Genomic DNA, 23,934 nt, shown 5'->3' on the forward strand with positions numbered 1-23,934 from the left:
TAGTTTTAGCTGCTTAGAGTTGCACGCAGCGCGCTAAAATTTGAAATTTAAAATAATTAATTATTACTTTTACAATTGTTTATTTTTTTTCTTTATATATATGTTAATCAATAATGCTTTCAAACGCACATAATATTCGTTTTAGGTATCATTAATTACATTCTGTAAAACCTACTTAGACATTAAACGGTAGTGTTCTAAGCAAACATTGTTGCCTAATAACTGTAGCAACTTGCATAATTACCAAACTTTTCTTTAGTTTGATTTGTTTTTTTTTTGGGTTTTTGTTTTTTTTTTTTGTAAAAGCACAACGGCTTTTTATTTGTTATTGTAATATTTTGTTTGTTTTTTTTTTTTGTTGAGAAATTTCTTGTTTTTGTACATAATACAAATTGTATTTATCATGCACGAATTCTTGTTATAATAGGTTTCGACGCGCAATGTGACTTAAACGTATGAAATAAGTTGTTAGAAATATTAATTAATGTATGCAAATATGAATGTTACGTTAGTGATTAAATGGCTACGCATGTCCGTCTGAATGTCAGGGTGTCGTATGCATATGTATTTATATTTGTATGAGGGGTCGCATTGTGTTAACGTTTATATTCCTTCGTCTTCATCTTCCGTTTAATTTAGTCAGTTTATTGTAGCCGTCTGCTGTTGCTCAGTCCAACTTTTTCATGGATTTCAATGCACGCTCGCGCAGCTGCTTCTCCAAATCCTCATTGATGCCAGGGCCACCAGTGAGCATCAGCGGCAGCTTGCCATTCCGTTTGCCAGCCCTCGTGGAGAGCTCCTCATCGTCATCAGCGCTGCTCTGGGAGCTGCTCTCTTGCCGATGCTTGGCGCTGCTGCTGCTCTTTCGCTTATGCTTCTTATGCTTCTTGCTTTTCTTGCTGTGCTTCTTATGTTTCTTGTGTTTCTTCTTCTTGGACGACGACTCAGCGTCCGATGCAGAGTCGCTGTCGCTAGTTTCTGCTGCTTTCTTTGACTTCTTGCGTTTCTTTTTGGGCAGACGTTCTTCCTCAGACTCGCTTGCATCGCCACCTCCGCCGCCGACGCCGCTGCCATCTCGGCGTGACTTTTTATGACTTCGCTTGCGGCTCCGGTCCAAGCTTCTTTGCTTCTCCACCAATGCCTCTGGCGGCACCGCCTCGCTGGACGTGCTGCGCTGCAGTTTCTTGTCCCCGCTTCGACGCTGCTTTTCCTTCTCGCCTCTGCTTGCTGTCGTTTCCGCCTTGCGCTTCGGCTGCGACTTCTTCTTGTGTCTGTCATCGCTGCTGTCGTCGCTGTGCTCACTGCTGCTGCTGCTGGCCGAGCTGCGCGACACTTTAGCCTTGCTAGAGCTCTTGGCTCTCGGCTCCGTCGCCGAAGCTTTAGCTTTAGCGTTTTGGCTCTTGCCGCCTGGCGCCGAGCGACGCGATTGATGACGTTTCTTCGGCGGCTGCTGATCCTCATCATCGCTGTCATCGCTGTCCTCGGCGCTGCTATCCGAGCTGCTGCTTTGACTGTTGTCGCGAGCTTTCTTTGGTGCTGCGGCTGCGCTAGCGCTAACGACGCTGCGCTCATGCGATTTAAGGAACGGCGATGGTGTGCGCGAAAGGCTGGCAAAGCTACGGCGCGCTGGCTGCGTTGGCTGCTGTGACGGCGGCTGCGACAGCGGCTGCGACAGCGCCTGCGGCGGTTGCGGCAGCGGCTGTTGCTGTGACTCCAATTTGCGCTGTGGCTGCTGCTCTGTGGTCGGCAGAGGCGGCGGCTCTTCGCGGCAGAGATCAATGGTGTTGACCGAGGGACCGGCAAACTCAACGGACCGACGCACTGCAGCGGGACTGGCACGTCGGCGCTGCTGCTGCGGCTGCGGCCGCTGTCGCGAGGTAGAACGACTGCGACTATGCGGACTGCGACTACGGCTGCGACTGCGTTTCGTAGGACGTACGCTGGAGCGACTGCGGCTGCGACTGCGATTTCTGGGCAATGGACTGACACTGCGCTGCTGCTGACGACGCGCGGCCGGACTAGCACTGCCGGAACTGGAGCGTCGTATGCGTTGCTGCTGCTGTTGATTGCGCAACGCCGGCATCGGTTGACGCTGGTCGGGATGATTCTGATCCCAGCGATTGAAGTTGCCCTGCGGCGAGCCACGTCGGTCAAAGCGACCTCGGCCTGGCGAGAACTGCTTGCGGAACTGTTGTCCCTGCTGCTGATTGCCCTGAGCGCCAGGCGATCCGCGGCGGTCGCGTGAGTAACGATGTTGACCACCACCACTCGGCGGTGACTGGCGGCGATCGAAGCGTCGCCCACCATTGGGACTGTTGTGCCTGGCCTGCCAGTGTATGCGTCCGCCGCCGCGCTGATTGGGACTGCCTCCGCGATATTGTTGCTGCCACATGTTGCGATGGTTGCCGCCACCGCGGCCGCGTCCACCACCGCCACCGCGAAAATGCATCTGCGGCGAGCGACGGCGATTGTTAAAACTGTTTAAAGGAAAATGCGAATAACAATTCATTTAGTAACAATTGCTAAATATCAAAAACAGATGTATATTTATTTGTCACGTAGACAGTAGGCAGTATCGAGTACATATATCTTGTCTTCCTCTGAGTACACATTTTGACAAGGCGATAGACTTAATGACAACGATGTCAAAAGTTATATCTAATAGATTATGACCAGTCGAAATGTTAAGAGCTCAACAAGGAACAAGGAAAACGGTACGCCGAACATTTAATACCCTTGTAAAGCTAAGGATATGACGAGGAGTATTGGATTCTTAGGTAAACCTAATAAATGATGGTTTGGTCAAGATATCTTAAATTCCGGAAATCCATAAGGATTGATTATTAAATAAGAGCCTAACTTTCTATCTATCTTTATTATATACAGCTATATATACACTTAGTGCAGAAAAAGATGTCTTCTATTCGTTTCAAATTTCGAGGGTTTAAAAAACAGGTATTTAATGCTGCTACGGATTATAATAATAATTAATATTATCTAATATATATTCAATTATTTGTAATTAGGCATATTTGATTCTAATTGTCTATAAAAATCGAAACGTTTATTCAGACGGACTGCAGATCAGGAGCTTTACTGGGAACAGATGCCCAGGATAAGCCCGACAGCAAAGTTAAATATTTGCTATTTACAATATAAAATAACAGATAAGAGATATTCTTACCGCCTGGGTGACCTGGAGTAGCGCATGGGCGATCTGGAGAGCATGCGGGAGCGCGAGCGACGTCGTGAATTGGAACGCTGAAAGCGTCCGCCACCGCCGCCATTATCCTGACGCATTGGACTGCGTCCGCGTGGCGAGAAGCGTCTACCATGAGGCGGTGGTCGTCTTCCACCGCCACCGCCACCGAATTGCCTGGCACGACCATCGCCACGCTCAATGGAGCTGGCGGAACCGTCACGATTATTGCGATATTGTCGCTTATTCTGAACGCTGTTCTTATTGCGTCGATGCTCAAACTGATGATCCTGCTGGCGTTCTGGTGATAGCGAGATGCTGCTGGCCCGAGAACGTGAGCTACGCCGACGTCGATTGCTGCGAGCCGACGAGCGCGAGGAGCTGCGCGAACGAGAACGCGCCGCTGGCGAGCCTTTACCTCCGCTGCGGGATCTGGAAAAGCAAAAGGCAACATTTTCAATTGTTATCGGTGATAAGCAATTATTGGGATGTTGATATCTAAGTAAATCCATGACTGCAGTATCGAATTTAAGGAATGATAATATGAATCAAATTATTTCTAGCAACAACTGTATCGATAAATCGCTTGATTATTCATGACATTTTGTAAGATTGCATCTTCGATACAAAGAAAATGGAACTTTAAACGAAATAGTTTTCTATTCGAATTCAAATAGACCAAATCAGTCAAAACTAAGCTTAAGCAAATTGATTAATGTTCTTTTAGGTCTAACAGAATACACTTTTCACTTTGACTATAACAAATACTATCAGTATTAAAGTATGAAGATATAACTTAATTGCAATGCCCTTTGCACGCTTAATATATCCTCATAGAATCAGGTCTACAATCCAATCACATCTAGAAACAAGCTGACATATATCTTAATGCCCCGACTAGCCCAGAATTGATTTGCTTTCTGAAAATATATGCTTATCTTTGATAGCCCCAGTTTGTAAATAAAACGAATTAAAGATCCACCTGCAAGATATCAACATCCCTTTCTAGCTTTGATTGTGATTTAATACCTGGTGCGACTGCGCGATGAACGCGAATGCGAACGTGAGCGCGATTTGGCCTTTGATTTGGATTTGGGCGCTGCTGCAGGCGAGGACTTCTGTATGGAGTGACGTCCATTTAGGGTCTTGGCAGTGCCACCAGCATCCGTTGAGGCTGCTCGTTGCGCTGAGCGGTTGGATCGTGAGCGGGAATGTGAGCGGCGGCGACTTGTACGACGTTCTCTGGACGCGCCGCGTCCACCGCCCGCCGACGCCGCTGCGTTTGATGTCCCGCCTGCTGCACCGGGCGAGCCACCACCGCGTTTGCGTAGACGTGCCGCTGCGTTTGCGGCCGCTTCGCGTGCTGCACTGTTGATGGGACCCACGGCGCTTCCATTGTTGGACGTGGCCACGATTTTAGGGGCTGAGCGACTGCGGGAACGCGACTTGGATCTGTCGTGACGTCGCTGCTTGTCCCGTGAGCGCGACGGGGATCGTGAGCGGGAACGAGAACGTGATAAATCACGTTGACGCTGCTGCTGGCGCTGCTTTTGTTGCTCCTCCTCGCGCTTGAGTATCTCGTCCTTTTTCTGCTGTATAAATTCTGCGGGTATGCCGCTGTCGCTCTCCTGTGCCGAGAGCAGCAGCGCCCAAAGTTCACCCATAAATTGGCGCGCATTGCGTCCGTTAAGAAAGCCGGTCATATTAATTTGCATTTTTTTGGGGCACGGATATTTCTCCTCCTCCAGCTGATTGTAGACAAACTCAACGACGACATCGTCCTCGATGTGCAGGATATCGGTGATTTTTTTGCTTATCCAAGGTCGCAGCACATCTAGCTTCACTTTGGACATGTCCACGCGCTTGTTGAGGCAATCACCGAACTTCATTTGCTTCATTAGCTTCTTTTCCTTGTCGCTAAAGCGCGTGTCCTGCTGCTGGTTGGTGCCCTAAAAAACAAAAACAGATAACATAAGGACACGGAACTTAATTTGTTTAAATAAATCCCACATTTTTAATAGTTTTACGAATGCAGACATGATGGAGAGCAATTTTTATGTATTTTGGGCAGCATAGAGGCGATTATAGAGAGAGAACAAAATTATGCTCAACTGTGTACTGCTCATTTTATTCATATGTACATGCGCGTGCCCCCAGAGCTTTGGCAAAGCCTTGCTTGAGTAAAAAGAGACGCAAAGAGCGGAGAGATTGCATAGAACAACATAACGAACGCAACAACGCTGCGGCTGATCATGAAAACAGTCTCTCATGTTTGTTCAGCTCTCTTGGTGTGCAGTTTTGCAGCGCCGTTTATCGATTGTCCGTTGGCCGCATTATGGGCAACCCGCAGCGTATAAGGCGTAACAACAACGTACCGTGAACATCATTTTGAAGATGAACGCTTTTGGACTCGCTAGCGTTACGTGGTTTCAACTGGGCCGGCTTATTTGCGATGTTTTTATTTCATGCCACAATTAATGCGCGCGCTCGCTGATCAACAAAATTCTGTAATATTGTAACTGTAACCCGGCACCACGCAACAAAATTGTCACCTATACACACTCAACACACACATACACAAACACACACACACACACGCAAAACACTCAGCGCGTTTGTGTTAGTGCGAGTGCGAAGCGACGAAGTATGCGGCGCTAAATGCACAAAAAACACCTTTATAATAAGTGTAATTACACAATGCAACTATTAAACTATGCGCGAAATTGCACTTGCTGCTCTTTTGCCGATTTTTAGTTGCTCGTTTTCTAAATTTTCGCTAAAAATTTATGCGTGTAGCTAGAGCTGGCACGACACAAAACGATACATGGCAAGCAAGTGATGAGACGATAGTTGTAGCGGCAGCGCATGCACTTTACACAAATCGTATCGATAGCCATGTTTTTTTGCAAGCGATATTCAACACGAAAACTTATTTAAGGATGGCCAAATTACCGCACTTGATTGTATTTTAGGTTGCAATTTTAAATATTGCACTTGACACGTTAATCATCGATACGTGCCTATTGAACTGAATAAAAATCGTCGCAGCATAAGCGATTGTTTATTTGAAATAATTTATTTTTTTTTAAATTAGTAAATACACATACATTTTAACAAAACGTTAAAAAGGCTTGTTATAATTAAATTATTATATGTAAGTATAACTAAGTTTGTTTTGCCATGTGCGTGTTTTTCATTTGTCTCTTTCATACCACAAATCTAATAATTTGTTCGGCAGCTGATGTTCCTTGATATTAATGTTAATTAATTTAAATGCATTACTTTAATTAAAAACTTAATTTTAGCATTATTTTTCGAGCAAAAGCCTATTTCATTTAAACAGCGATAGGGAGAGATAAATAGAGGCAAACGAAAAACGAATAAATAACATTAAAAATATGATTTTGCTACAAAAAATAATTCCAGATTTAAGTAAATTTTGCCGCTCCACCCTATAAACTCGCTCAGTTCTTTTGGTTGCTGTTGTATACCAGTGTGACAACACTTTCATGCATTTACGGTATCATGTTAGGCTCCTGAGCGGCACCCGTCGAGTATTTTGGCTTACAGACACATCCGCTCTCAACGAGCACATAATCCTGGCCAGTAAGCGTTACTGGGCCCAGAGGTATAACCAGGAACAAATAAGGCACATACGTCTGCGTGCACTCGCCACGCACCACATCGCATTCTGAGGATCTATACCAAAGAATTTAACATTATTGATTAATAAGAATTTATGTTTATGGGCTCAGTATATTTAAATGTATGCAATATGTGCGTTTATAAGCTCACCAAAAGCTATATGAACTATTAAAGTGTGCTATAAAAATGACATCAAAATTCATCAGTCTGGCAGCACCGAATAATAATTATGGCAGCTCATACCGACACTCACATATGTACATACATTTTATACACGTTGACGGGTTTAGAATACTCACTCGCACACCTCAAAAACCACCTGTTGCAATAGATCGGGAAACTTTTGCACAATGGTCACGGGCTGACCCGAGGTCAAGCTAACGCCATACATGGGCGCAGTTGTATTGTAGCGCGTCTTGCACAGTCGCGCCGGCGTATCGCTCTTGCACTGTTGCGCCGGCGTAGCGTTCTTTAATGAACGACCTGCGAATCAACGGAGAGTCAAGCAATCAATCAATCATTCAATCAATTGCGGCCACACCATCATTAGCATTTGCGGCTGACCGACTTACCATAACGATTGCTTCCGATAGCCTCATTGTTCACCTCATCGTAGGCCCTCAACAATGCACTTGTGGTTATTGCTGGATCCAGTGTGCTGGGCAATTTGCTCTGACGTCCACGTCGCGAATTTCCGTTCCAATTGGAGAATGTGCGAGCAACGGCCGCGCTGCAATCGATAGACGAGCAGAGGCGTTAGAAAAGAAAGTTTAGCATTGTGTCAAAGCGTAATGAGTCACACACACAGACACATACCTGGGATATGGCGCATTATTTGGACCCAGGCAGTCTGGTGAGTCTGTCAACGCATCACCAGACAAATATTTCAATCCACGCGCACCGGCGCATTTGCTGGGCGGCGCATCATCTGCGCTGCTGCTGCTGCTGCTACTGAAGCTGGGCCACAACGCCGCATTGGCGCATGTGAGTGCAATGCTGATGACGCAGAGTGCCGTTAGATGCTGGGAAGTGAAAAAAAAAACATACAAATGAATGCATATTCAAATATTATCGATATTTTAGGAGACAAGCCTGTACTTATAACGGTTACAGCGAACATGCCAATAAGTGTCAGGCTAAAAATTGCTGCGTCATGCAGCATAGGCACAATATTCAGAAGTGCTCGACTAAAATATGCCCTGTAACAAATTCAACATGACCAATAAACTCTACACCTGTATATCGGCATACAAATGCACAATGCTTTCTGTCTAGTATTGATTATAACATTTCAAATTATAGTATTTACACGAATACGAACATATACATAAGTAATATGCTCGTTAGTTTTCTTATTAACGTTCCTGAAGCTCAATAAAAAAAAAGTTTCTATTTTCTCGAAAACGAAGGCAGGCAATGCCAGTCTTGACCCGCTTTAACTTTTGTGGATACTAAGCAAATTAGTAGAATTCATAAATAATCACGGCAACCGCAATCGCCCCCATAAACCGTACGTGAAAGTAAAAACAAAAGAAGAAATTCCAATTGGCGGGGCCAAAAGCAGACAGCAATAACAACAACAAGAAAAATGTTAATACATTTTTCAACAACATGCAAAGTTGGCTTCTAATACGGTCTGAACTTTTTATTACCACTTCTCGTAGTTTTATGTATCGTTGTCTTGATTTGTTTCTTTTTTTTTTTTTTTATTTGGTATTTTCTTTCACTTTCTCTGTGCAGATTTTTGTTGATCAAGTGTTGGCCTGACCAAAAAAAAAATATAAAAAAGGCAAGAGGCCAACGCCGAAAAACCAGTTTCGATTGAATCAAATTGCAGCAGCACATAATTTGCTTTTTCCACAAAAAAAAAAAAGTTAAAAAAAATAAGATGCCCGCTGAGAAAATCATTTCACGTATGTCATGCTAAAAAGATAATAAGCTCAGACGCGACTAACGCTGTCTCCGACAAGTCGTAACGTGCAATGTCCTCACTAACATGTTTGATGTTTATCAACAACAAAAAATACCAGTGCGAGGGTATTTTAAAATTGATTTAAACATTTCTTTTATTGTACACTTTGCACATGCCTATTATTGTGGCCCACGGGCCGCGTTGCGTGCGAAAGCACAAAAACAAAACAAAACTTAACTTTCTTTTCAATTGCACATTTGACGAAATGTTTGAAGTGCCAACCGGACTCATTATGGCCCATTGCGTGTGCCCGCTTGTGGGAAGTAAATGAAAGCGAAATTCTATTATTTAATTCTTTTCACATTCATTACAAGAAATTAATGAACTTGTTGTTGCTCTTCAAGTCGCCCACTTTGGACAGACGGCGGGTTTCACAGTGCCTGGGACCACTCTCACCTGAACTCTGGCTGGCCCTTTTGTCAAATTCTTCTGTGGTCGTCATTAATGGCGCTATTGTCAATGCCGGTTTTTAACTTTCTTGTTTTTACGGCCCCCCCCAAACAATTTCGTTTAATAATCGTAATAAACATATAGTACCTACGCTGAGCTAACTAATTTCACATCTAAGCGTCACGTTGCCATTTGAACCTGTCTGTAAACGATTTTCAGTCTTTCAGCAGCTCAATCAGCGGATTGGACGAAGCCTAATGAGGCACCGTCATTTTCGAGTTCATTGAAATTGTCGCGCCAATGACTGGACGAACAGCAAAACATGCAAATAATTATAATTATGATAAGCCGTTTTTTTTTCTCTTCTCATAATTGGGTTAGAAATTGTAAAATCATGCATTAATCAAAAAGACATTGAAGGCGCTCGCGGCGACGACGATTTCAACTTTTTGGACTAATGCGCAGTCATTAGGCGGCGACAGAAGAGCGCTTACATAACAGCAACAAAAAACACAGCAACAACTTAAAACAGCAGCGGCAACGCACTAAATGTTGTACGCGTGTGTGTGTGTATGTGTGTTGTTGTTGGTGACTTAACGCGCAGGCAAGGTAGGCAGGTTAGAAAGAATAAGAATTAAAACTACAGCAAAAGAAACAGCAAAACTATCAAGAGCACACATATGCACATACATACAGCATACATGTATATATAGGTACGCACATATGAGAGCTGTTACATACATATAAGGTGCCGTTATAACGAGGTTAACGACCTACATTCATCTTCCTCTGTCTCTCTCCCTATCTCTATCACTCACATGTCGCGCTCTTGAATTGTCGCCTATTAGCCTGGCAGCTTTTGGAAAAGCGTAAACATTTAATAAACAATATTTAATTCTAATACAAAGCACAAATTGGCTCAAACAATATGGGCTGCGCTGTGCCTGCTCTTAGCTACACGATACAAGTTCAAGTGAAAATTGGTTTTTTAGAGCATGGCAGCGCAATGGGGCGACGACAGATTATTGACAGCAAACAAATAGCAAACAACTTCAAACTGGTTTATTGATAAGCGCTGGCAGCTGTCGGCAAGCAGAGAGTTCCATATTCTCAATGGCAGTCACCGGTAATCTCTATTAAATGAAATAAATTGTTATTTGTTTGTGTTGTTTGCTTGGCACAATTTTCAAGGCCTTTGTGCTGGCCAAAAGATCTCGTGCAGGATCGATTACAGGCCACCTGTTGTTTGCAGCTTGTGCTTGTTTTACATTTGTCAATCGATTACAATGACGATAAATCAAATGCAGTGCTGCAAAAGGCCGCAACCTAAACAGTTCTTAGCATTTCTTTGATTTGTTAACCGTTGCCCATTAGACCGTTTTTTTTTTCTATTTTTATTTAACATGCAGCTGCCAAGACAACAACATGATTCTACGCTTTGGCGTGATAACCCCGAGCGACAAAACTTTCAATGCGGTTTTTTTTTTCGCTCTCTAGGCATGCAAAGCACGTTTTCTCAGACTCAGAAACCACAACAACACAGCTTTTGTATCTTGAAGCTCGAAATACAGTTAGAAGCAGCTCGCCAGCGGTGTGACAGAGAAAGACACAGACAAGTGCAATGGCTGCGGCTGCCATTGCTACCTTCCTCTCTCTCTGCCTCCCACACGATGACAACAGCTTTCATTTTGGGCTACTTCGCATGCTGCGTGCGTACTTTGGCCATTGTCCGGCTGAAGCTGGCGGTTTGCGATCGTGCGTGGAAACGAGGTTAAGAGCAAATAAAACAAAAATTTCGCTGCCCCCAAGTAGAACCGAAATAATGATAACAATAATAATAATAATAATTAGCTACAGTCGCTGACACTTTTACTCATTATGCTTCATTTTTTTTTCGTTTAGCGGGGCAGGAGGAAAGGCAGGCCCAAGATTTCTCTAAGCAATTCTAAAAAAATGTTTATAGTTATGCCTAAGGCAAACACGTCTCATCAATTATGTGCTAAACAAGTACTGTTAGTTCTTGGCGCTACATTAAATATACCAATTAACACACATTTATGGAAATGTGAATTTCCACCAACAGTTGGTATTTTTACCATTTGAAACTATTTACACAAACAGAAATGCAAATGGCAAATCAGAATGAACAGAATGGCAACATTTTGACCTAAAAACTGAATACTTCTTTGTTTTACAGTTTTTAATTCCGCTCATGCATCGTTTTGCAAATATTCAAATGGTTTTAAAGGTTGGGTTCATCTTCGTCACACTCAAGAAGTCGAATGAGAACAACAACAAAACTCCCAGGGGCTTGAGGCTGGCACGCATGAATGAGATTTTCACGCTCAGAAGGCAGAAGGGTCGGGTGCGTATGAGAAGACCGGCTCCAAGCAACGAAAAATACAAAAAAAAAAAAAAAAAAAAAAAAAACATTCACGGGACACCATAAAAATCAAAGTATGAATATGTTTAGCCTACTTTTCGAAAAAAAAGCGTATTATGCTTTGGGCCAACTGACCGCTTCTCTTTGAATCAGTGTCGGAATTTATTTTGAATCATCTTCAACGCGGCTACTGAGCAACACGTTTTGGCCCGGAGAACGAGTATGGCAAAAGCATGGATAAATGGTTTAAGGCAAAGGTTTGCAGATTGATGAGCCTTAACGTATTAAACATAAACAATCGATGAAAAACGTGAGTAAGAGTATAAAAATGTCGAATCTGGCATTTTAAATAAGCAATATATTATACTTGGAGATAAAAAGTCAATGGGATGATGTCCAATTAGAAAAACTCTCACTTAGGCATAATTTTCACATTTTGATTATTCATCAAATTTTAGATGTTAAATAATGATATTTTATTTAGAAATTTTATATTTTTAAATTGGTCATTTAAGATTTTTTAAAAATGAATGTAAAACATTTTTATTTTAACATTTCCCACTGGAAACTAAATAGTTTTCGAAAATATTCACTTGCTCTATGTTTTCCCATATCCCCCCGATATATATTTAACAAATTAACATAAATTTTCTAATATTAAGGACCTCCTATATGCAAAATCTGCCCCAAGCAGCTAACAAAATCTCGAGAACTTCTCCTCCCGCATTTGGCAATTTGGAAAAACCCATTTAAGGAAAACCCATAAGGCATATATGTATGTGTATGTATATTTTAAACGTGACACGGGTAACAAAAAGCAGCTAGTAAAAGTTATTTGGGCAAAGCAAATTCATTAAAAATTCGTTAAGGCTGCGACTGTGTGGGGCACTCAGCGGGCAAAAAGAAAGTCAAAGAAAGGTGATAATTTTAGCAAGTGATTGGCTGACAGCAGAAATAGGTCGTGGTTTTGGCCATTCCAGCAGGCAGCCAGCGGAAATTCCTAAAGAATCCAGGCAAGCCTAGCCAAGCCGAACCCAAAAATCGCTTAATCTTTAATGGACCACCAAGGTGTTCCGGTAACTCTGCTGCCAGTTGGGTTGGGCCAGCCAGGCTGCATGTGTGCACATACACACCTCTGCTTGCACCTGAATATATGTATATATGATATATATATGTATATGCCGAGTTTTTATGGCATACTGGTTTGCAGCGTCAAAAGGAATACAGACACAACGACGACAGCGGCAACTGAGAACAATGCCAAGTTCAATGTAAAGAGCCGGAGAGTTGGAGAGACAACTTGAGCTGAGCTGAAGCTTCCTTGTGGGCGCTTTATTGGCTGGCTGCGCTCTTAATACCCTGTACTCGTGAAATGCACAAAACGGCATAAGCTCGTGTTGACAGTTGACAGACAAATTTAAACTTGACTCGGCAAAAAGGACTTCACATTTTGACAATTAACACTTCAAATGCTCACAATTTAATTAAGAGTTTTGTACAGAGTATTTTCTAGTCGCCTTAGGAACTGTTACTTGTATCTCTTTATTTTTTTCATTTTTTTTTTGGCTTATTGGGGTCACTTACTTTGACAGAACTTCTACTTAAGCACCGGTATTCCATTTTAAAACTGTGTGTGTGTTTGTTTGTGTGTGTGTGTGTGTGTGTGTGTGTGTGTGTGTTGGTTTGTTTATTGGTTTGCTGTACTTGGAAGCAGCTACGTTTTGGTTTAACGTTTTTTATGTATACAAATTTGATTTGCTTTCCGCACCGCACTTGATCGAAACACGTAACAGAGACCACACGAGCCACAGGGCCAGCACAAAAGAATTTCAATTTCAAGCTCAGCGTCTTGGTCTCTGAGTAGTGAAACAACGCGGCCCAACAAGCTGGCAAACCAAACCAAACCAATGCAAAGCAAACCGAACAGCACGAGCGCTCACCTTGGACTGACGTGCACAGGTAACGTTTACCATTCCTTAAGCACTTGGCCGTGCTCGGTTGCCCGCTGCCACTGCGACTGCGCACCGACTGCGCAACGACGGCGACGCATTGCTCGTAACCTGTTGTTGACACTGGTATCGGGATTGGTGTTCGTCTGGGGCACGGAAAACTGCAGCTAATGCGAATGATGAACACCCAGGCACCAGCAATAAAGATGAGCTAGTGTGTAGCATATGAATCTGCCACAAAATGCGTATATATTCGTATTATAAATTTAACGTTTTTTAAAGTATAAAAAATGTCTTGCCAGCTGTGGGTCGTCAATGCAGGCGTGTCCAGAAACTGCAACGTAATTTAATTTAATTTAATTGAATTTATACAAAATTGTTTAAATAAATATACAAATGCTTTTAAATAGAAGACACTTACAAATTGTCCATTTAAGATCTATTTTATAGAGAACTATATTTATCGTCTACACTTTTTCCCGGGAACAGCAATTTTGAAAGGCTTTAGGATTGCACATTATGGGGTCTAATGAAAAATAATAGAAAATTGCAAGTTGGGCTGGATTAGGCAAAATTCATAGGCTGATGACAAGCTTTCTAGACTTACCTGAATCAAAAGCAAACTCGTATCCAATTTTTGTATGCTGCATAATTTGTTAAAATCATATGTTCATATTTGTAATTTAAGAACTCCCTGTCATATGCCTTGACAGCAATTTAGACCACAGCAGGAGCCAAGTAAACAAATAATCAACATCGAAAATACCAAAAACCAATGCAAACGAAAGGTGTGTAGAAAGCCAACTACTATAATAAAACATTCGGAAATTTTGATACGTCTCAATTTGTAACAGATAAATACATCGAATTTTGTTTTCCTCTTGCTACGGCTACTGAGATCTGCAAACAATCGATGAAGTCAATCTAATTGATTGATGTGGACATGTAAGGAACTCATGTAGTTAACATAACTTAGCTTGTAACTTATTGTGCTCTTTTTAAATAATCGTAACGTTTTTCTTTAAATTCTTTTATTTTTGAAAATATTCTAATCCCAAACAGATAAGGGCCAGACCTTTGGATTGTTATATAAGGCATTCGCCAGGTAGCCATAAGAATAACCTGCAGGAAAATGTATGTTTACTCTACGGCTATGGGACATACTCTTACATTTAATAATTAAAATTTAATTTTGTAAATTAGTACAATGGATTTACCTTTAACCACAAAGGCAATGGCAAAAAACACAGCCAACGATCCGAAAAAGAAAAAGAGTCCCACCATTCTTTTTATAATTATCGGGATCATTATGTTAACATTATTCTTATGCTGTTGCTGCGTTATCATGATACTCTGCTGTCCCTGCTTAGCCATCTTGGGTTGTTGTGCAGTCTGTTGTTCAGATGAGAATGGCGAGGATTAAATGGCTGAGCCTCAGAGGCTGCAACACGTTCGGGCGCCGATTCTGCAGCAAAACAAGCAAACAGCAAGAAGTCTGGCCACACTGCACATAAACCAAATCGAAATCGAGTCAAAATTTATTGTAATAAACTTCAATTAATGAAATAGCTAAAAGCAAATGTATTAAACATTAACAATCATTGTTGCGTTTTTGTTATTAGCACGTTTTTCACAAAAAGTTATTTTCAAACATTTTAAGAATGAATATGAATATTTATATATAGCTTCTTGATATTTTCTATTAACTGAAGGTATACCAATCTATTTGCTTAAAGACAGCTTGAATGGAAAATAAATAAAAATCAACGAATACATTTTTGACTGAGTGAATGTTTGAAGAACGTAAAATAAACACATGCCTTTACTTAACTGTTAAAAAAAAAACACACACACACACCCCAAAATTATTAGCGACTTCTAAAAAATGAAGGTACTGGATAAAAAGTCTGGAAACTTTTACCTGGTAGTTATAGCTGCTGTAGCACTGGGAATATTATGTTGCAGTTTTTGTTTGTTATTTGTAATTTGCGTTCCTTGTGTCGCCTGCGCCTGCTTGGCTGAAGATGATTGTGCATGTTGAGTTGAATTTGGGCAACATTTGAACAGAAGGCCTTCGAATTTCAAATCAAACGAGCAAGAAGCTTAACATCGGGTGTGATCTAAGAACATATATATATATATATATATGCATTCATATATACAAATGTATATACATTAAGATAAACCTTTATAGATATATGTATGTGTATACGAGTGTGTTTATTGCTTATATACTTATCCTGTGATCTAACAAAATCTATAACATTTATGCTCGTTAATGTGACTGAAATTTTCACCTGCATAAATAAAAAAACCGAAAGCATTGCGAAATGGCTGAGCCATGCACCGCATTTAATTGAATTACAATCAATATTATTGCATAACAGCATATTCTATAAATATCTGTGGATACCGTCCATACCAAAGGCGCTTTTCATTTTGGGAAAGTTGCCGTTGCCAAGCTATATTAGTTTCAATTTGTGATGGTTATTATCAAAAGATGGAGTACAAAATTTACGCACACACGCACACTCAGTTACAAAACTTTCAAAGTTGAGGTTGTGTTAACATTTCTCTTTGGTAAATGCCAGAAATTTAAAGTCAATTGTCGTCGCAGTCGCCGTGCAGAAAAAGTGTTCGACTCTTGGCTAGGTATACGAGTATAAATCAAATAAAATTAATAGTAACAATTGAAACATTGTCAAACTAAAACATGAATGGCCATTACATGTTTGTTGTGTCCACTGTCCACACACAGGTGTCATCGACGCGTCGCGACGGCTGCCATCATCACACAGTGGGACAGCATTAACGGTTCACAGGTCATTTACAAAAATAAGAATCGTCTAATTCTATCAACTTGTTTCTTTGAACTTATATGTTTCTAATATATTTTAAATATATTTTTATATTTTCAGCGATAAAATAAAGAGTAAATAAATAAATAAAAACACGTATATATTAATGTCTATAATTGCGATATATTAAACATATTGAACAATTTTTGTATACATTTGACCACTGTGCATGGGTCGTTGTTTGGTCACAATTTTCAGCGAAAGTAACTGAACGAGTTCCAATGCCAATTGTGCGGTACTTTTATTTTTTGTGCTTAACAACTTAACATTAACTGTCGTAATAGTTTGCCAAAAGAAATGAAAACTCTGACGTTGTGTGTAGAATTTAAGATACAGAGAAAGTAGAAGCGCCTCCTGCCATCAAATTTGTACTGTGCACCAAGTTTGCCTTGATGCTTCAATGTAACAAAATTCTTTAGTCTAAAAATGTTTTGAAATTCACGTAGAGCATAAAATTTTGTTGCAGTTTTTGAATACGTTTGGTTGATGTTCGTTTTAAGCGCGCCCAATGCATGTTGCTTTAGCGTTATCGATTACAACACAATACAACCGTGCGTACACAAACAACTGTTGACCAACACTGCTGTCAGTGACCGTGTGTGTGTGTGTGAGAGATTGAAGACAATGGCTGCGGCTGTGGACGGTGTTGTTCCTACCCTTGCAAGTAAATATACAATAAATAATATCCATTTTATTGCATACCACATGATAGCTAAATAGATTTACCTCACAATTCAATAGATTGCGCCCCTTCGGGTCGCAGTCAATACATATAAAATAAGCATTTCTTCTGACCGTCCCCCAAACCGCGTGTATGTGTTGGCTACTAACTTTTTCTCGCCCGCCTCTTTGCAGTTCGCTCTAGCGTGGCTGTTGAGCTGTGGTCGTCAGCTGGTGCAAAACAGCCATACGAGCCCAAGCCCAATTTGCCGCGAGAGGAGACGAAAAGTTCACGTTCGATCTGCTTCAGTCCAGATGGTCGTTACTTCGCATACTCGAATGGTGTCGAGGTGAAGGTGCTACACGTGCCCACTTCCAACACTGGCAACGCTGGTTGCTGGCCGGTACAGTGCAGGCTGCCGCGTCCAAAGGCCTTCTATCTCAAGTTCTCACCGCGTGGCAATTATCTTTGCACCTGGGAGCACTATGCCATTACGAAGGATCGTCCCGAAGGTGCTGCAAATTTGCTTGTTTATGATGTTGCCACTGGCACTGAGGTCTTTGCCATTGTGCAAAAAAATCAAACGGATTGGCAGCCTTCGTGGTCATCGGACGAATCAATCTTCGCCTTGGTCGTGGGCGGGGAAGCCCTTTTTTATGATTTGGCAGCTGGTCCAGTTGAAGGATTTGCCAGCACATCACGCAAGATTGGCGGCAGTCGTGGCGGTATGTTATCCCTTGGTCCGGGCAATAGTCCGCCATATCTGGCGTTTTATATTCCTGGTGCGAAGGGCGCACCATCCATGTGTAAGCTCTACAAGTATCCGGCTTTGGGTCAGAATCAAACTGTTGCCTGCAAGAGCTTCTTTCAAGCTGATCGCGTCGAGATGCTGTGGAATAAGCGGGGCAGCGGCCTTCTGCTTTTAACCAGCACAGAGGTGGACAAGAGCGGTGCCTCTTACTATGGAAATCAAGCAGTGCATTTTATGGCCACCAAGGGCGATACATGCTCTGTGCCATTATCCAAGGAGGGGCCCGTGCATAGCGTCAAGTGGAGCCCAAAGGCTAATGAATTCGTTGTCGTATATGGCTTTATGCCGTCCAAGGCGGCACTCTACAATCTTAAGTGCGATGTCATCTTTGATTTTGGCGAAGGTCCGCGTAACTGCGCCTACTTTAATCCATTTGGCAATTTGATTGTGCTTGCCGGTTTTGGCAACCTGCCCGGCGCTGTTGAAGTCTGGGATGTTGGCAAACGGGAGAGGATCGCCAATATTAAATGCGCGGATACTACACACTTTGAATGGCATCCAAATGGAGAATGGTTTGTCACTGCCACCACCGCACCCCGGCTGCGCATTAGCAATGGGTAAGAGAATAATTCCATAAATTTATAATCCTCTTATATATATATAAATTGCATTTTCGTACTAGATTTAAGGTGTATCATTATTCTGGCGCATTGCTACATGAAACTTTGTGGCCGCAGGGTCAGGAACTGCTCGGCATTGAGTGGCAACAGTATGCGGATAATACGTATGCTGAGCCAAAAATTACGAAGGCCAAGCATGAGGGCATTAAGTCCAGTCAGCCAGAGGCCAGCAAGAAGGCCTACACACCGCCACATTTGCGTTTGCTAAAGGAGGGCAAGAATCCGGAAAAGTATCTGCCGCAGCCGACGGTGCCGGGACTTCCAGCAGCAGCACCAGGTAATAGCAGCAGGAAAATTTGGCATAGACAATATGACTTGGATAATCCGATTATGCGGCGATGCCAGGGCTCGGGCGAACAGCAACAGGGCCAGGGCCAGCTGGTAACGAGCGTGGTCAACAGCAGCCACAGCAGCTCAAGTGCGAGCTCTACGCGACCCAATCGACGCTACCGACCCTACCAGCATAAGCGCTACTAAATTGTAAAGATTCATCATTCCATTCCACTCATACAAACCCCAAAATGCATTGTGTAGGATTTTAGAGCACGTGGCTGTAAGTAAACAAGTACATTGCCTACAACATTTCTATGGTTATTTAGGTGAAATATTATGCACCTAAATAATGCTTCCTTTCCTATTCTCTCAATATTTGGTCCAAAGGCCATTGCAACTTTTTAACAAACCTACTACTGTCATAATATCAGAATTTTAGAAGATTTTATACTTTCTATTCCAATTATTTGGCACTGACACAAGAGTTTCGTAACTGTAGACGATAGGTATATTAGCCATGGAAGAGTTGTGAAGCGAAAGGTCCTTAATTATATATGTGATTTTAGCGTCTGGGTGGCTTGAATAAATAATGATGAAGATTAAGGGAGTGTGCAAAATTAAATATATTATGTATAAGAGTCTGTATTCAGCAATTCAATACATGTTACTCAAATATTCAAAAGACTTTTGGAATGTTTTTAAGCAAATAAAATAAGCATGAAGATGATAAATGTTTTAAAATATGCCGCATAGGGATTTTTTTTCGTAGATCATCCAAATTTTTTTCTATTATAAACATTTTTATTTGCAATAGCTAATTGCCTTTAAACATTCTCGTTACAGGTGTGGGCAAGAATAAGAAAAGGAATACCAACAGTAGCAAAGCAAAGGGCAACAATAACATCAACAACAAGCGTGAGGCTGGCGATGCCACACCGCCAGATGCGGCTGCAACTTTTGTAGCTCCAATTGAAGGCCTGGAACAGCAGCAGGATATTGCAACAGGATCAGCAGTAACTATTGGTGAATCACCGCGCAGACCAGTACAAAAGCAGCGCACGCTGCCCAGGCAGCAGCAGCAGCAGCAGCATTATCATCAACAGCAGGAGCAGCAAAAAGCGGCTGAGCTGGGCACACCGCGTCATCAAGCCAATGGCAATGTTGCACAGAATAACAATGCCAACAACAGCAGCAGCAACAACAATAGCGACAAGGATCGCAAGATACGCAGTGTGGCCAAAAAATTATCTGACATTAAGAAGCTCAAGTCGCGTCAAAGTCAAGGCGAAACTCTGGAATTGAATCAATTGAACAAAATTGAAATGGAGGCAAGTTATTTAGAGGAGCTCAAGGCGCTCAAATTATCTGTCTAAACGACATGCCATCAACTGTTAAATGTGTGATACAACAAAAAGAAACAAAAACAAAGGATAAGAAGGAGTTTACTGCACGAACAGCAACAAGACAAAATAACACTCAAGTTTTCGTTATTCAGGGCCCCCTAATTATGTACTTTCGTGCTTCCTGTATTTGATTTGAAATGAAATAATGTTAATGCTGTTTTCTTTACGTGCGCAAATTTTTCAAAGTTTAAAAAACATTTTTCTACTATTGTGATTTTTGAATATATATTTTGGCAACCACAACAACAATAACAACAAACTCTTGATTGTACCAAATTGTGCTACACAGTAATAAATAGTTTCCAGACAAAACCTCATTTATGTTTCCCAATTGGACTTCTTTTTAACAAACTCCTCGCGACCATCCTCCCTAACGGCAACATAATAACCGAGATTCTCGTACTTGTAACGCATATACGCAATGTAGCCAAATACTCCAGTTAATGCCGCCAGGCCCAGGCCCATGATGATTTTGTTCTATAATTTATTTATAAACATTATAGTTATTGCGACAGTTCAATGTTGCTGTTGCACGTACCGGCTTTGTGTAGAGCTCAAAGTTAATTAATCTGAACACACTTGTGCTCCTCATGGAGCGTATGCCATCACCGGGCTTTTGTGCTTGTTTCTCACTCATAGTTATGTATCAATTTAATTTTCAACAATTCTGAGGCACATTGCACAATGCTCTAGTAAACAAAACATGTGTGGTCTATCGTCTATCGATAGCCGCAGTCGAGCAGCAAAACGTCCGATGAATATCAATATAACGGCGCAATATTGTTTATTTTTCTGTCATTTTAAGTATCTGGTAAATTATACGATTAAAATTAATTTAACGTCATTAAAATATAACGGGGACGCAAAAAAATGACTCGTGCATGCAAAGAAAATGTTTAATATTTAATTCTTGGAATTATCAAGATTTTAATCATTTATACAATTTGTTGACCTATCTGTTTTAAAAAATCCAGGAAACTCTTAACGATAATCTAAAGTAATTTGAAAATTTGGGATGCAATACGAGGCATTCTTTTACAATTTTGAATAAAGTTAAGAAAAATGCAAGTGGCTTTCACGTTTCCCAATTGGATGTCTTTTTAATGAACTCTGTGCGTCCATCCTCCCTTAAAGCCATGTAATAACCGAGACGCTCGTACTTGTGGCGCACGTATGTTATATATCCAAAAGCACCAGCGCTCGCGACTACTCCCAAGCCCAGTAAAACTTTGTTCTACAAAACAGAACTTTTTGATAATAATACAAATCATATTTGTGTACTTACCTGTGGAGTATTAAGTTCAGCGTTGATGAATTTTAGGATGCTTGTACTGCCTATTCCCCCTAAGGGGTTTTTTATTTGCTTTTCCCCCATATTTTTAGACGAAAAGTTCACAATTTTTGAAGGACCCTGGAATAATGAGTGTAATAGGAATTTGACAAGTATTTTCTATCGATACAGCCCTTAGCCAGAGCTGTATATTTATCGATAGCTCAACACAAACTCGTGCAATTTGAAATACCCGGATTCGATTACACACCACTAACAATTTTGAATGGGAATGTATGTACCCCCAGTTACTATTTCCTTAGCTGAAAGTGCGATAAAATAAAAATATAAATAATAACAGAGTACGATATTAATGCTTGCATTTAAGTGAACTTTAATAAATTGTACATAGAACTTTATGTACATAATTAATAATGCTGTGTCTGCAATTTGCTTGTTGTTTGTCTGTTGCTTAACACAAAACATAAATTTACAATATATGTATGTCACGAAACTAGAGAATTTACAATAACTGATGAGTTGTTTGTTATGTACAAAAGAATTTGGCTGCCGGCCGTTTTACTCAAAGTCAAACTGATATCCGCGATCTACGAAACTGAGGCCCCGTTCAGAGCTAACAGGAAAGGCGTCCATAAACATTATGTATTCCTTGTATTCTGGTGAATGTTTAAGCTCCTGCAATGAAATTTATTTTTAAACAAAGCACCAACATTTAATCAATACCCATCACCTACCTTCACATCAACATAATCTTCGAAACCACATAGAACATAATAGATTAGTAGTGGTTGTGTGCGCATGAATTTATTATTCTGTTTGTTTGGTTCGCGTTGCTTCAAAATGTTGAGTGCGCGTTGCAGAAAATTGGGCGTCAGTTCCCGACAATACGACACATCAAGATGATGTAGATGTGGACACAGTTCGATGAATTTGAGTAGAATATCATCGCACAAATATGTCCAGTTGCGCAGGCAGAGCAGCTGGAGATTTGTCATGCAGGTATACCGCTCCAGAAAGTCAACGGCATGTGTCCAGCTACAAATTGCCAAACGCTGTAGCTTCCGATGAGACCAAATTGATAAATCCGCATCCCAGCCAGGCTCCAGAGGCATGTAATAGCCATCGACCGCAACGCCTATAATATCCGGTGCCTTGCGCTCCATTATATCATAGAATTCTCGTACTTCGCGAATTTTGTGATCGTAACTGTCCACACTAGCCATTGGTGGTATGCACCACTCGGTGTCCAGCAGAACCACCAACTGCTTAAGCGCTGGCAGCTTTAGCACCTCTGTTAAAACCGATTTTAATGTGGCCAAGTTAAGTTTTAAGATGCTGAGATTCTGGAGGTAGTCCACGCAATTATTAAGACGCAGTTTGCTTATAACATCATACATGCGTATGTCCAGCACTTGCAGATTAAGCAATTGGCTGCGAAAATCGAAAACAAGATTTTGTTATATGTTTATTCACTTGATAGTTTAGAATAGCTTTCACTTACCTGCAGATCTCATCCAGATATTCCTGCTGCAATTCATATGCCTTATGCTGATCCTCGTACAAATGAAGTTCCTGCAGATGTCGAAAGTTGGACAGATAACGCCCCTGAATAGGTGTCGTTAGACGCAATCGTAGCAAATTTGGCATCATTTTAGCCATTTTGCATATGCTACGATCCGATGGATAACAGTCCATATCTTCTGGATCATAATAGAAGCTGGTTACATTGGGCAGCACATAAATTTGCATTTCGTCCAGATCCTTTATTAACGTGCACAGACAGCTCGACACAGTCATGTGCCTTATAAAGGGGCGCATTTGTTTAATAAAATAGCACAGATCCTCATAGTTTGGCAACAATTCGCGCCACTTTTCCATATCGAGCTGATCGTAAGCATGTGAGCCGCGCCATCGGTTTAAGCATATCCATTGAAATCGTTGACAAACTCTGGCAAATGCTACCTCGCTGCGAAGATCCTGCAGCCGCTCAAATATACATTCCAGGCAATCATTGTTAAGCTTAAATATATAGGGCGTTTGTTCGCTGGGCGTCGGGGGCGTGGCAATCGCATTTGACGGCTCATCGGCCATGACTGTAAATTTTGATATTAGCACTTAAATTTTGGTTAAATAATTGTACATACCCAATAACGCTTTTCGCCTCAACCGCTTACTATTTTAAAGAGTGCGAGTTTATGCCTGTTTGTTTTGGCTAAGACGAAACAAAGTTTATAAAAAGTCGCCTCATAACAAACAAAATGTACGACAGCTGTTTGCAAGCAGTGTTGAACAATAGAGTTGTGAAGCTATGCTCGGAGCGACTTTAATCGAACTACTAAAATGTGAACTATCTTTAGTATCTGCTGGTTTGGCTAATTAAATATTTATTATGGCATATCATTACTATTTTCATGTTATGAAAGGTTAATAATAAGAGAACCTAATCAATAATACACTTAATGAATGATATCCTGAGGAG

At 41.3% G+C, this 23,934-nt stretch overlaps 5 protein-coding genes and 1 long non-coding RNA gene across 8 annotated transcripts; 2 read left to right on the forward strand and 4 right to left on the reverse strand.

Annotated features, from left to right (window-relative positions):
* Nucleotides 1–353: 353 nt before the first annotated feature.
* LOC115769776 (serine/arginine repetitive matrix protein 1) lies at nt 354–6,003 on the reverse strand. The gene is made up of 4 exons (XM_030714741.1): nt 5,575–6,003; nt 4,229–5,148; nt 3,185–3,631; nt 354–2,477 (listed from the first exon to the last, which is right to left on the reverse strand). The coding sequence occupies exons 1-4, from the start codon at nt 5,584–5,586 to the stop codon at nt 668–670; spliced, it is 3,189 nt and encodes a 1,062-aa protein (XP_030570601.1). The 5' UTR covers nt 5,587–6,003; the 3' UTR covers nt 354–667.
* A 334-nt stretch (nt 6,004–6,337) lies between these two features.
* On the reverse strand, nt 6,338–15,674 carry LOC115769766. 2 transcript variants are annotated; one of them, XM_030714729.1, is made up of 8 exons: nt 15,460–15,674; nt 14,146–14,438; nt 13,960–14,064; nt 13,174–13,872; nt 7,661–7,866; nt 7,417–7,574; nt 7,144–7,327; nt 6,338–6,898 (listed from the first exon to the last, which is right to left on the reverse strand). In XM_030714729.1, exons 4-8 carry the CDS (start codon nt 13,207–13,209, stop codon nt 6,715–6,717), a joined length of 768 nt encoding a protein of 255 aa, XP_030570589.1. In that variant the 5' UTR covers nt 13,210–13,872; nt 13,960–14,064; nt 14,146–14,438; nt 15,460–15,674; the 3' UTR covers nt 6,338–6,714. The 2 variants fall into 2 exon arrangements, with proteins under 2 accessions (XP_030570589.1, XP_030570590.1); XM_030714730.1 differs by lacking the exon at nt 15,460–15,674 and having other exon boundaries at nt 6,339–6,898; nt 13,530–13,872; nt 14,146–14,228.
* Nucleotides 14,405–14,823, forward strand: LOC115769767. Its single transcript, XR_004018785.1, has 3 exons — nt 14,405–14,483; nt 14,601–14,672; nt 14,742–14,823. It is a non-coding gene; the product is annotated as an uncharacterized LOC115769767 (long non-coding RNA).
* Nucleotides 15,675–16,809: 1,135 nt separating the features above from the next.
* On the forward strand, nt 16,810–20,340 carry LOC115769346 (eukaryotic translation initiation factor 2A). Of its 2 annotated transcripts, none has more exons than XR_004018735.1 (4): nt 16,810–17,060; nt 17,252–18,425; nt 18,491–19,041; nt 19,605–19,659. XR_004018735.1 is itself a non-coding variant. In XM_030714114.1 (4 exons), exons 1-4 carry the CDS (start codon nt 16,883–16,885, stop codon nt 20,132–20,134), a joined length of 2,157 nt encoding a protein of 718 aa, XP_030569974.1. In that variant the 5' UTR covers nt 16,813–16,882; the 3' UTR covers nt 20,135–20,340. The 2 variants fall into 2 exon arrangements, 1 of the variants encoding a protein (XP_030569974.1); XM_030714114.1 differs by having other exon boundaries at nt 16,813–17,060; nt 18,491–18,765; nt 19,605–20,340.
* A 76-nt stretch (nt 20,341–20,416) lies between these two features.
* On the reverse strand, nt 20,417–20,998 carry LOC115769347 (small integral membrane protein 8). Its single transcript, XM_030714115.1, has 2 exons — nt 20,703–20,998; nt 20,417–20,641 (listed from the first exon to the last, which is right to left on the reverse strand). The coding sequence occupies exons 1-2, from the start codon at nt 20,799–20,801 to the stop codon at nt 20,483–20,485; spliced, it is 258 nt and encodes an 85-aa protein (XP_030569975.1). The 5' UTR covers nt 20,802–20,998; the 3' UTR covers nt 20,417–20,482.
* An 818-nt stretch (nt 20,999–21,816) lies between these two features.
* On the reverse strand, nt 21,817–23,741 carry LOC115769413. Its single transcript, XM_030714221.1, has 4 exons — nt 23,600–23,741; nt 22,957–23,548; nt 22,190–22,886; nt 21,817–22,130 (listed from the first exon to the last, which is right to left on the reverse strand). The coding sequence occupies exons 2-4, from the start codon at nt 23,544–23,546 to the stop codon at nt 22,014–22,016; spliced, it is 1,404 nt and encodes a 467-aa protein (XP_030570081.1). The 5' UTR covers nt 23,547–23,548; nt 23,600–23,741; the 3' UTR covers nt 21,817–22,013.
* Nucleotides 23,742–23,934: the final 193 nt, after the last annotated feature.

Source organism: Drosophila novamexicana, unplaced genomic scaffold (assembly GCF_003285875.2).
Source record: "Drosophila novamexicana strain 15010-1031.04,08,12 unplaced genomic scaffold, DnovRS2.1 tig00004554-arrow-pilon, whole genome shotgun sequence".
Taxonomy (NCBI): Eukaryota; Metazoa; Arthropoda; class Insecta; order Diptera; family Drosophilidae; genus Drosophila; species Drosophila novamexicana.

What these genes read in the sequence shown, in the direction of transcription:
- LOC115769776 (XM_030714741.1), bottom strand. An exon ending in TCATCGCGCAGTCGCACCAG is followed by an intron (nt 3,632 to 4,228) that starts GTATTAAATCAC and finishes TTGCTTTTCCAG; the next exon opens with ATCCCGCAGCGGAGGTAAAG. An exon ending in TACTCCAGGTCACCCAGGCG is followed by an intron (nt 2,478 to 3,184) that starts GTAAGAATATCT and finishes TCCTTTAAACAG; the next exon opens with TTTTAACAATCGCCGTCGCT.
- LOC115769766 (XM_030714729.1), bottom strand. Translation starts at nt 13,209, where the DNA reads ATGGAATACCGGTGCTTAAGTAGAAGTTCTGTCAAA. An exon ending in TAAGTAGAAGTTCTGTCAAA is followed by an intron (nt 7,867 to 13,173) that starts GTAAGTGACCCC and finishes TTCACTTCCCAG; the next exon opens with CATCTAACGGCACTCTGCGT. An exon ending in AATAATGCGCCATATCCCAG is followed by an intron (nt 7,575 to 7,660) that starts GTATGTGTCTGT and finishes TATCGATTGCAG; the next exon opens with CGCGGCCGTTGCTCGCACAT.
- LOC115769346 (XM_030714114.1), top strand. Translation starts at nt 16,883, where the DNA reads ATGTTCGTTTTAAGCGCGCCCAATGCATGTTGCTTTAGCGTTATCGAT. An exon ending in TGTTGTTCCTACCCTTGCAA is followed by an intron (nt 17,061 to 17,251) that starts GTAAATATACAA and finishes GCCTCTTTGCAG; the next exon opens with TTCGCTCTAGCGTGGCTGTT. An exon ending in ACTTCCAGCAGCAGCACCAG is followed by an intron (nt 18,766 to 19,604) that starts GTAATAGCAGCA and finishes TTCTCGTTACAG; the next exon opens with GTGTGGGCAAGAATAAGAAA.
- LOC115769347 (XM_030714115.1), bottom strand. Translation starts at nt 20,801, where the DNA reads ATGAGTGAGAAACAAGCACAAAAGCCCGGTGATGGCATACGCTCCATG. An exon ending in TTGAGCTCTACACAAAGCCG is followed by an intron (nt 20,642 to 20,702) that starts GTACGTGCAACA and finishes AATAAATTATAG; the next exon opens with AACAAAATCATCATGGGCCT.
- LOC115769413 (XM_030714221.1), bottom strand. Translation starts at nt 23,546, where the DNA reads ATGGCCGATGAGCCGTCAAATGCGATTGCCACGCCCCCGACGCCCAGC. An exon ending in TATCTGGATGAGATCTGCAG is followed by an intron (nt 22,887 to 22,956) that starts GTAAGTGAAAGC and finishes CGATTTTCGCAG; the next exon opens with CCAATTGCTTAATCTGCAAG. An exon ending in AAGATTATGTTGATGTGAAG is followed by an intron (nt 22,131 to 22,189) that starts GTAGGTGATGGG and finishes ATTTCATTGCAG; the next exon opens with GAGCTTAAACATTCACCAGA.